This window comes from Ceratotherium simum, chromosome 14, assembly GCF_057802395.1.
Source record: "Ceratotherium simum simum isolate JZ-2026a chromosome 14, ASM5780239v1, whole genome shotgun sequence".
Taxonomy (NCBI): Eukaryota; Metazoa; Chordata; class Mammalia; order Perissodactyla; family Rhinocerotidae; genus Ceratotherium; species Ceratotherium simum.
Genome location: NC_141913.1, coordinates 22,075,882 through 22,088,066, shown reverse-complemented (window position 1 = coordinate 22,088,066; position 12,185 = coordinate 22,075,882). Strand labels below are relative to the sequence as shown.

Below are 12,185 nucleotides of genomic sequence, written 5' to 3'. Positions count from 1 at the left end.
GAGAAATCAAATTCCAGTGCAGACATAAAACATATATATTGGTGGTTATAACTTTGGCAATAAAACAAAAATAAAAAGATATACAAGATATCTTTTAGTTCTTGTTCTAGGATCTTTTATTTCCCAAATCTTCCTGGCCTCTAATTCCAAAGGAGCAGTTATTATTATTATTTCCACCTCTACATACAGGAAGGAATTGCGGTCACTGTCAAGTATGCAAAAGAACATCTTTTATCCCTCCCTTCTCAGCAGCATGGGTATTGGGCTGTACTTTTACTTTTCAGTTAAACATGAGGTAGAAATGTTAAGTAGCTAGAGAAGGAAGGGGAATTTCACACATAAAAATTTATGAAGGAAGTAGTCACATGGCCATTTTCCTTGACTATAGAATGACTCACCAAAGAGGCCAAATGCCCACAGTATTCTAGCACGATTGGCTGTTATTAAGAGGTGTAGGTTATAACTGCTTCTGAATACGTTTTTTCCAGTCTCAAACTGGCTTATTGTTCAGCAAGGCAGAATTCTTACATACCTGATCATCATTTTTTGCTCCTTATCAATATATTGATATATATTTATCATCAAAATAGCAGGATAGAGTGAAAAGAATAGCACTTTGGCGGCAGTCAGACCTGGGTTCAAATGTTTCCTTCACCATTGGCTTAATGGGCAAAGGATGATCACTTACTTTCTCTTGATTTCATCATCTAAAAGAAGCCCTCACTGGGTTGTTAGGGAGGATTCACTGAAATGCCTGTCATGGTCCCTGATTCTTAGCAGTGGCTGAGTGAATATGAGTTTTAGTTCCCTCTCTATCCCAAAATTAAGCAATTACCATTTGAAAATATTTACCCTCCTTTCCTAACTTCCATCACTGCTGTTGTGTGCAATTGATAATTGCACTCATTGAGATGTGACAGCAGAAATGATGTTATCACCTTCATTGCAAGGGTCATTAGTGTTTAAAAAACTAAACTCGATGGAATATTGTACTTTTAGGCTAGGACATCCTGCATGTAGTGTACAAACAATTAGGATCAATGGAGTGATTTTAAAAAGAGTTGGTCTCAGATCGTAGTTGTTCTCGACAAAAAGATACTCAAGGGAAGAAAACATCGCCTCATGAGTAACAAAAAGAATACAGTAAGAAAATTATATCCCAGCTCTTTCTTTATTCTCTTACTTTTATGAGGTCTATATATACTCTAGTAAATTCCTTGTGACATCTAGAGGACAAAACCACGGTGGACAGACAATAATAGGGAGCAGACACCTATGGGGTTTCTACAATAGACTGGAGTACCACATCTCTGGCAGAACTGCAATGCTGTGCGTGACAGACTACACCTAATTGCTTAGATAGGGAGATAACTTCAGATGCACATGATTATACATGCATATGTCCCCGGATTTGCCAATGGCAGCCGAGGAGGCACCACTTGCTTGCATGGAGTTTGTGGACAATTTATGTTTGTACCCACGGGCGACAGAGGTTAATAAGGCCAGGAAGGAGGGGAGGACGTGGGAGGGTAATAACTGGGGAGGACTTCAGAGCATCAACCTGGGGGGAAAGGGAGGAGGACTGAGACTTGAGGGTGTTCCCTCTTGCTTCTGCCTGTGTGTTAAGTAGCAGAAGAAATTTTGAAAGCTGTGAGGAGGAGCTAGTGACTGGATTTTGGGGTGTTTTGTACCCACCCTCCCCACTTGTAGGAAAACCTCTTTACATTCAGAGGTAATTGAATTGGAAGGAGGAAGACTGATCCAGGAATAGGAGGAATGTAATTCTGCTCTCCTCCTATCCTTTATCACTTGCCTCCTGATTCTCCTCCAAAGCAAGCTCATCTGTGCCAAGGTGGCAGCAGAATACCCTGCACAAGTGCCAGCCAGTGGGAATCTGCTTAAGCTGCCCTGTGCATCCCAAGCTGCCCTATTATCCAGTCACCATCCCTGACCGTTGGGACGGCTTCTGATGGCTGTGGCCTCCGCTGCCCCAGGGAGCATCTTCTGTAAGCAGCTCCTTTTCTCTCTCCTGGTGAGTAACAACCAAAAGGTTAGGGAATTCAAGCATTTACTACCTGCTTCTTCCCTCCAGTTTGGCTTTAAAAGAGAGTAGAGGTGAGAGTGGAAGGCAGAGAAGACAGAGTGGGAAAACAAAACAGAGCTGAGAAAAATTCAGGAGGAATTGAGAGACTTGTGATCCGTCATGGCGGGTGTCGTGCTTAATCTTCAAGTGCCCACTGCTAGGATGTTCAAGTTTTTCAAGGGCATCCTCTGCTCAGTCTTACTGTGGTGTTTTTCTAAGGAATAGTGGAATGAATTCTATCCTCAGGCATTTGGCCCCGAAGGTTCTGAGGTTTGCTTTAGCTACTAGTCATTAAATAAGCTGTAGTTATTTAACATGCTTAGTTCCACTGAACTGAGAGAAGAGGAAAGGGATTCTGGGTCAAGATGTGAGTTATCCAGGACTTTCTTAATTTTACTCAGGAAGAGCTAAGAGAAGAGCGAAGCTTTTTCCAAGCAAGGGGTTTAACTCGAGAAAAATAATAAAGAAAAATGTGACAGTTATTGAAAAAATACCATTAACTAGGTTTCCACTTAGGTTTTTAATAGCTTTGTAATCGTGTACTCAGGTGCTAATGTTTCTTTGGTGAAGAAGTTTAGTGAAGAGGGGAGTTGTTCTACCTCTACATCTGGCATTTCTAAGCACTGAATTTCCTTCTTTTTTCATTTTAGCAAAGTATTTTAGCTTCAAATTATATATTCAGAATGTATAGATTTTATTGTACGGGGAAAAAAATTTTCTTCATATAAATAGTATACGATGTGGGGTTGGTGGTCATATTCTCACCTGTAACTGCCTGGAAGGGAAAAGACTCAGAGACCTTCTTGAGTTAGTATTAGTCAGGTAAAAAGTGAAAGCTTCCCAAGGGATTCACCAGATTTCTTTTGCTTTTGGTGTCTGCTCTATCCAGTATCCTTTGGATCATCCTCTCCCCATCTATCCCTGACCCCTGTAATGACTAAAAGGGTGTCTGACTTCAGCTCCCTCCAAATCACTGAGCTGCTAATTTAAACTGAAGACTGGAATAGTACTTCTGAAAACTTCCATTGGTTCTGCCATAGAGAGGCAGAACCAATGAAGTGGGGGTCCTAGGGCAGGAAAAAAAGAAGATGGGGGTAGGAGTGGGAATGTGGATATATTCTATAGAGTAACATATACATGTATATACGTATAGGTATAGGTATAGGTATATATGTTTGTATATTTGTATATGTTTGTATATTTTAAATTATAAAATGCTCTTTCCATGTTGCATATTTAGACCATTGCTAATAGAATTCTTTATGCTTAGAAAGTTCTTTAGATATAATTTAGTTCATTCCTTGGCATTAGGAATGAAAATATGAAAGAGTCAAACAAATAAAAATGTCTCAAGTTTTAAAAAGTGGTTATTTAAATTAAAACTGAAAACAAACGTGACTTTTTAAATTCTAATTTTTGGTATTATCTACCTAAGAGAGTTTTTGTAAAATTACAAACTATTTAAATAGGCTGATACAATATATCCAATAGATTTGAGTTGAGTTGGAAAAGAAGTGTACATCGTACACTTGATAGTCTTCTGTCTTTCTCCCGAATAATGGGTGCCTTAGCTCTAGAAATATGTCCTCAGAGAAAAAACGATCATAAAATTGACCTATCTCTTCCAGGGAAACCCAGCTCTGCTCTATTTTACCCTTAAATAATAAAAAAAGTAGTCATTTTGATAAACAGTAGAGGAAGCAAATAAACAGAAAATGCCAAGAAAAAGAAGCAAAATAGGTTTTGAACTTATAGACATTTTAAACTGATAGCTTTTCTTTTATTTTCCAATAGTCTCTGTTTTCTTTCCTTGAACCAACTAGCTTTTTAAAACAATAGTTGTGTCTTGAATTTAATTAAAAATCTTTACCCTGTTGAAGGCTACTCTCTATATTTTGCATGTATTTCTTTTTAGACTAGCTTTGTGAATGACATCATTTAGGCTTTGAAGTTTATGCCAAGTCAGTCCAAAGAGGGATTTGAGATCAGTGAATATTTGTGGGCTTTGTTCTTTAGGAGGTTAAATAAAATCCTTAAATATTTTCTAGACTTAATCAACTATACCTTCAAATTGTTTGAGGCTGTGAAAATGATTATTTGTGAACAAATATGTGATTATTATATTTCAGAGTTAAGTACTTTCTTCACGCTAAAAATTCAGAATGACATTTATGAATGGCCTTAGAGATGATAACCTGTATATAAAATCAGTGGTTTGTAACACATTTTCTTGGAATGACACAATATGATTTAAGTTCTAAGAACTACCACTCACTTTAATTTTTTCATTGATGCTAAATGACTGTGGTGCCCCTAAAGCCACATTCTTTGCTGTTTCCTTTATAAAAGAATATGAAAAATATTGAAGGATTAGAAGATTAATCTGTTTCTGAAATTGACAATATTTTTATCAATAAGACAAAACTGTAATGTGAAAGTTTGTGATCAAATGTAATTCCTGATGTTTTTCTTTTTTTTGAGGTTTTAATATTATTTTGCGATGCTTGTAAGAAAATTTCTCTTCAAGTTCCTTCTCATCTTCAGGCTGAAACACTTGTAGGCAAAGGTGAGAAATGGTATTAAGAATTTTATAGTTTTAACTGCTACATTTAGCTTCAGGCTGCTCTTGTAAAGTTTGAGATAAAAGCCATATAGTAGCTACTTGGCATTAAAATTCAACATAAAATGGAAGATGAACTACTTGTTTTTTGGTAGCAGTTAGAAACAATTAAAGTACCAAGTTAGCTGTATACTTTTCTTGCCAGAAAAACTAGCAAACATAGAGAGCTAAATTATCTTAGTTTAGTTCAAACAAAGCAAGGCGCCAAAACTAGAAGCATATTTTAATTCATATCGACTAGTCTGCTGCCAAAATTCCAAGCAAGTTTCTTGAATTGATTAGATATAAACCAGATGTGTCAAAATTTACATGCTGCCAAATAAAATTTGTGCTTGAGGTTGATGACAATGAACAGCTACCCAGCAAGCATTTATGTGATCTATTTCACAGAAGACCTTGTGAAAGTCAAATAAAATTTCAACTAATTTTCCTATCACAGCCATAGGTGAAGCATGGGTTGGATGTTCTGAGTCCAAGGGTAACATTCCTTTTATAAAGGTTTTTCATTAACCTTAAGTTTACATTTAGAAAAATACACCTTGAATACAGAAGTGATAACCTTTCCAAGATAGACATTGCTTTGACCAGTGCTCTGAGGTTTTAAATTCATCTCTTATATCTTTTCAAAATACTTAAAAGATATATAGTCTATACTTTAAAGACATACAGTGAATATGCCAAATGTATTAAATATGAATCAGTAAAGGAATTATTTTGATAATAACCATAATATATACTAAGCACTGGGTTTATTAAACCTCCAAAAGATATTATAGAATGATTATTTGCTATATTACTGATAAATATTACTTAAGTATAGACCAGTTTTCTTATTTTTTGCAAGATAGTTTTAACTATCAAAGATTATTGCAAGTTCAAAATCTACTGATGTCATGCAGTTATACTACATATAATATAAAACAACAAATTTGCATATATATATACAAACCCATAAACAAAAGTTAAAGTGGAAACAACAAGTCCAGTGACACTAAGGAGATGTTCCATGTCTATTTGTCAATTAATTTATGATGAAAGTAATGGAAACTGTGACTCCATTAATTTAACTATTTAATTTTCATGGCCCCTAAGTTTTGGAATAGCAGGTACTCAACAGATTCCAAGTGTCACCTCCCTCTTTCTGCTTCTCACACACTAACTTGTAGTTGTCATTCCTGTAAAACTTGTTCTTTTCCTCTTTCATCTTACGAATTATTGTGAAATTTCTTCCCTGCAGTGAATCTGAAGGAGTGTCTCCAGTTGGCCAGCCTAATCCTGTCAAGTGATTCTGACTTCAGAATTCTAGAAGATGGCTCCATTTACACAACACGTGACCTCATTTTGTCTTCTGAAAAGAAGAGTTTTTCCATTTTCCTTTCAGATGGTCAGAGACAAGAACAGAAAGAGATAGAAGTTGTACTGGTAGCAAGAGGAAAGAAGGTATATTAGGCAAAGACTTAACGATATTTATCGGCTTATGGGTCCTTCATTTCATAGACTTCCTTCCATGTTAAAATCATTGTTCTTGAACACTCACTTGTCTATTCCACTGATAATTAATATATGGAAAGACTAGACTGTTTTAAGGAGTGGTAGAGTTATTTACAAAATGATATAAAAACGAACAACTGTTGCCAGGGATCAAAGTCAGAATACAAAGGTTTCAGATAGTGTTTTGAGGTGTGGCAATAATTAGAACAACAAACCTGAAGAACAAGGCAGGGGTGGGTCTACAACTCAGTGAAAAGTGATTCAGGCTGGAGATTTGGCACTTCACCCCGAGTGGCTCTCTCCAAAGTGACTATTGGTTTGAGTTTCTCTTTAAAGAGGAGAAGAGATTGTCTAAAGCTTACTCCCATCTTAATCGAAAATTCCACAGGGTCCCTCTCTTCAGAGAATAGCGTATGGCCAGCCCACAGGATGGTTTGAATGTTCTGATTCTAGGCTCATTTTCTTACAGTGAGTGGTGGTGATGAAGGAGTGGGAAGGAAAAAGTTACTGGAATTCATATAAATCTCATTTTCAGTGAACTCTGCACAAAGAATTTGGTCTTATAAAATGATTTATGAATAAATGATTCAACTTATAGGAGACTTTCCCAGCTAAATTCCTTTTGATTACAAGAACTCTTCAAATTTAAACTGTTTGTCTTACAAAACATTATTTTATATCCAAATTGTAAAGAGTTTCTACATCACATAAAATAAAACATACTTGAACAAATGCTGACTTGTGTCTTTATATAGGTGTACAAATGCTTTGAAATGCAGCTAGTGTTTTAACAAATTTTGGTTGTATCACTTTTAGTGGAATAAAATCAATTCCTAAATATTTGTTAATGGATTATCTATCTTTAGGGGGTCTATACTTCTCAAAATATCCTTTCACCAATGGCCTATAAAGCTTTTGTTGGTTAACTGGTTAAATCAGGAAATAGGTGAAACTGGTTCTTATTCATGTGTGTGTATTTATCTTATTAATAAAAAACAGAAATGGTTTTGGGGTTATCCATGATATTGTTATGTATACCCCTTACTTGTTTTCTTCATGTTGATGTATATGTGAAAATCACAGTTCCTAGCATGGTAGGCAATGCTATATAGTTCTTCATCTCTCATCAAATGTAGGCTCCTAAGAAGAGACATACCAAAGACACAGTTCTCAAGCGCAGCAAGAGACGATGGGCTCCTGTTCCATGTTCACTGATGGAGAATTCATTAGGTCCATTTCCACAACATGTTCAACAGGTACATTTCATATTGTTTGATTTTATATGTTAGAGGTTTTTTGGTTTGTTTGTTTTTAAAACTTTCCATTTGAACTGTGCAGTATGTCGAACCAGAGCTTTAACCTCTTGGTACCAATAAGAATCATCTATTCACCAGATCTAGGATCCTGTAGAAGTGAGTCAGTGTATTTTCTCGGTTTCTTCCAGAAATCATATTTAATATTTAGAAAAAAGTTTCATATTTTGAGTTTCTGATGCTCTTAGGTCTACAGCCAGATTCTCCTGAATATTCTATCAGACTTTAGCATTCACGTACAAAGGACATGCCCACAGATTTTGCATAATTCACCTCTCACTTTAATTAACACTTATTTTCATTAAAAAAGGCCAGTATTTCTGTTTACCAAAAAGGTAGTGTCACTGCCACGTAGCTAGGGTGTGAACCTAGGCCAGTTTTGAAATTATGCAATTCTTGAAGAGTTAATTATGGGAGGAAAATTGCATTATTTTTACTTTTTTAATCACAAAATTTTTTATTCCAAATAATTCAAAATCATTGAAAGTGTTACTATACTTTACATAGGAATAAGAATAAGTGAATAGGAATTGTAAAAGTTTATTCAACTCTAAGAATTTTTTCTAAATATGCAGATCCTCAAAAGAATTTGGGATCAGATAGGTGACAGAGTTTGTGGGTTTGCGCATTGCAGAATATGAATAAGAATTTGAAAAATATGGGAGATGGTGGATAGATAAGCAGAAGAAAGAAAGAATAGGTGAGTAGGAAAGAGAGCAAGTGATAAAAAATAAACCATCACAAGAGGTTAGGTTGAAGACATTTATTATCCTAAATTTTTACTTATTGTTATAGGTCCAATCTGATGCTGCACAGAACTACACCATCTTTTACTCCATAAGTGGACCAGGAGTGGACAAAGAGCCCTTCAATTTATTCTTTATAGACAAAGACACTGGGGATATCTTTTGTACACGAAGCATAGACCGTGAGCAATATGACCAGTTTCCAGTAAGATTATTTATTCAGAATTATGTTCTTTATTACTGGTTTAATATTTCCAATGCTGCTTGTTTACATATTCGAAGAATCAATTATTTGTTTTAATATTTTAAATATTGTTAATGTGTAATATAAACTTCAAATTTCTATGGGTGCCATTGATGAAGAAAGACAATGGATACCATGAAGGAAGAAAAGGGAGGAAAAGGTATAGAAAATATAATGACAGAATTTTAAGGACAAGTTTGATTTGGGGTAATGACAATGAATTTTGTTGAGTTTGAAGTTCCCTATAATAACATAGATCAATTATTCTCAACCTTGATTGTAATAAATCACATGAGAACTGTTTAAAAAATACTGATACTTGGGCCTATTCCCAGAAATTCTGATTTAATTGTTCTGGGTTGAGGCCCAGGCAACTGAAAATTTGAAGTCATCCAAGGTGATTCTAAATGTACCCTAGGGCTGAGATCCTCTGCTTTAGCCTCTTGCATATCATTGTGCTTCCTTTCTCTCCTTCCCTCTGGCTGTCCTTCAGCAACAAGAATCTTGAGTATCATTTTATTGCCTTAGTAATCCAGAAAAAATTTACCAATTCATCTTATTCTATCTAATCTCACCCCAAGAAAAATTCTAACTCTTCTGAAAATTGAATCCTTTTTTTTTCTGTTTCAAACTTCACGTATCTCCTTAGTGTCCTGATGTCCTATCTGACATATACGAGAAATTCACAGTGAGTTTCAGGATGATGGTGAATGACATTGTCTAAGCACTTGGTGTCTTGAATTATAAGAGAGAATAGTAAAGGAGTTCTTTGCTAAAGGAGCACATAAAAGGGAAATTTATCTCATACTTGGGTAGTCCAGAAAGCGATATCTTAGCAGATATCCAGAAGATGAGTAGGAATTGGTGGTTATATAAAGGCAGCCATGAAGGAAGTTAACAATTGGGTGGGTGGTGAGAGAGGAGGAGGAGTGGGTAGCTAAACGTTCTAGGCAGGGGATCAGCAATAGAAAGAACCATTGGTTAAAAAGAAACCAACAGGAACAACAACAAACCCTCACTGGAGTGTTGTGCAGCTAAGGAAGAGTGTGAAATATGAGGCTAGAGAAGAATGCAGACTAGAGTGTGAAGGACCTTCTAATTCATGCTAAGGACCCTATCCTACAGATGTCAAAGCACTATATAAGGTAGTGACATTTTTGAAACAACGTAAATGTTCCCGTTCAGGGATTTCATAATTAAATAAAATGTTTGGATTAGAATGACATATTTTCTTTATAATTTTATGCTCCCACCCAAATTCTCTAGAATAAACATCTTTACTTATAATAATGTCAAATTGTTACTTTAAAAAAATAGCTTACATAGGCTCTTAGAGGAGAGGTATGCTAAGCACTATTGCAAACATTTTGATCTTTCTATTAAAGAGCCAAATAAATAATTGATAAATAGGTATATGTATATACATATATATATCTTATATAAATACACATATAAGTTCTCTGCTGCTTTTGTAGCTCCTTGATAAGAAGAGAAGATCTAACACTAGTAGTCATTCTTGAGAAGAAATAAGAAGCTGCCTACTCTGTATGTTGCAATGTACGCTTCATTTCTTATTCTGCTGATAAGAAACTGTTTATGGATCTTTGAGGTCTTCAGCTCCTTCTCACTGATTAACCTGCTATCTTGGCTTCCTATTGGGATCATTGCCAGAGAGAAGGGGGACAGATTAGTTTAAAATTAAAAATAAGTTACTTTGTTATTTTTTGACATCTTTTAAAGGACAAAGGAATAAAATATTTTGGAATTCACGCTCAAAGTTAGGTTTTTGAATAATTTTTCCTTCAGGATTACCCATGTTTCTCTAGTTTCCATTAACATGGTTGAGATTGAGTTGATATTAAGAAATGCCACTTTCAAATTAGTAAAGTTCATAGAAGGAAGTATAATTACCAGCTGTAAACATGAAGCAAGTTTTAAAATCACTCGAGGCAATATAGAATGGAAGCTTTCTCTGTCAACGTAGAGGTTGAAATAAAAATAGTATGTCTTTGCTTTTCCATCAAATCAATTTCACTTATTGTTTTATACTGGAAAGCTTATTCCCTGGAAATTAGTAGATCTTCAGTATCTGCCACTTTTCCTTTTAGTCTTGTTCAGGTCACAACCTCCGAGAATCCATTTTCTCTGATACATGGGCTGCTAATAGTTATCTTACCTACCTCAGAGCTGTTGTGATCATTAAATGCTCTAATGTTGGTGAAGTCAGTATATAAACTGTAGAACTCTTTAAAAATATTCTAATGGTAAATCAAACAATGCACATGCTCGAGAATTTTGTCCTCAAAACTGGGGATTTTGATGGGATTTCCCAATTCTTTGCTTTTATCGAATCTATATTAACATTATGTATTAATAAATTACCATTATTTGAAATTATTTGATTTCATTGACTTTTGAGAACAGTAGCCCTGGGTCTAATTTAAGACATACCCTTTTTGCACTTCCGTTCTCTCTCTTGCCCCATGTTGTATTGCTTAATCTTGGCTTGTAAAGATTTTTATGGGTGAGTCACACCATTATTGCAGTTTAAGGAGTTTGTCTTAAACCATTAAATTCATCTAATTTTTCAGGGAGTTTTATAAGGCCATTTTTCCGAGTTTTTCAAAGAAGAGTTACATAAGAAGAAAATTTTCTTCAATAATTACAAGTTATTCTATGAAAGAAAGCAGTTGCAAACACTCTCCCTCTTTGAGTGTCAAGGCGAATCTAAACTATAAATCCATAGGGAAAACTTGGCTCAGTCTGGTCCCTTCTTGCCTATCCAACCAGAGCCTTGCTATTTTGTAACATGTTTTTTTCCAGACACAGGTCTACCCATTGTCTTTATACACGTGTTGCTAATCACATTCTGTACCCACTCAGCTTTGGTCTCACTGCTTTCTCCCTTCCTCTGCCCAGTCTACACTGGGTATCTCTCATTATAAGGCCAAACTCAAGTCCCAACTCTATCTATCTTCCAAAACTGTTTGCATCTTCCCAAAGATGAGAGCAGTTTGAGCAAATTACAATGCAAAAGGGCTAAAAGAGATGAGATTCCTTAAGCTACAGAAGACTTCAAGGGGAAAATGATATATTTATAACACACATGAAATTTAAACAATACTCTTCTAACTCAACTAAAAATATGACTACTTTTAAAGTATAATATTTTATATTATAATTATTATAACAATATTTAAATGTATTATTATTGCTTTTATTATAGAATAATGGGAACTAGACTGCAAAACCATTACTTTTATTGAGTTTTTTGAAATTGCTGCTTTAATGACTAAATAAGAAAGTATTTATAATTAGTTTTTCTATCATATGGACAGAAGTGGATTCTCCTAGGGATCTAGGCTATGCTTTAAAGTTTAGCTACATTTCTAGTTTAGATCATCCTCTTTACAATAACGATTTCAATTTTGATTTATTTTGTAGATACTCGGCTCATTATTAGCAAAAAATAAAACTGGTACCCTAAAATAGTACCTTAAACAAAACCACATCTGAATCAGTGGAATGTGAAAGGATAATATTTATTTATAGTTAAATATCAGGAAATATTATTTCAAACTACAAGTGATTATATGGTGGGAAACAGATGATCTTCATTATTTTGAAGAGAAAAACTAGCAAAAATTAGTATAAATTACAGTAAGATGGACTTACGTTAAATAGGGAG

At 34.9% G+C, this 12,185-nt stretch overlaps 1 protein-coding gene across 2 annotated transcripts in view; it reads left to right on the top strand.

Moving 5' to 3' along the window:
- Window positions 1-1,969: 1,969 nt before the first annotated feature.
- Window positions 1,970-12,185, top strand: part of DSC1 (desmocollin 1) — a 29,462-nt gene continuing 19,246 nt past the window's right edge. For both annotated transcript variants that reach the window (XM_004422417.3, XM_087438823.1), the window contains exons 1-5: window positions 1,970-2,032; window positions 4,565-4,649; window positions 5,941-6,143; window positions 7,331-7,450; window positions 8,303-8,458. In XM_004422417.3, the coding sequence (XP_004422474.2) occupies window positions 1,970-2,032; window positions 4,565-4,649; window positions 5,941-6,143; window positions 7,331-7,450; window positions 8,303-8,458 (627 nt within the window). The remainder of the gene's footprint in view (window positions 2,033-4,564; window positions 4,650-5,940; window positions 6,144-7,330; window positions 7,451-8,302; window positions 8,459-12,185) is intronic.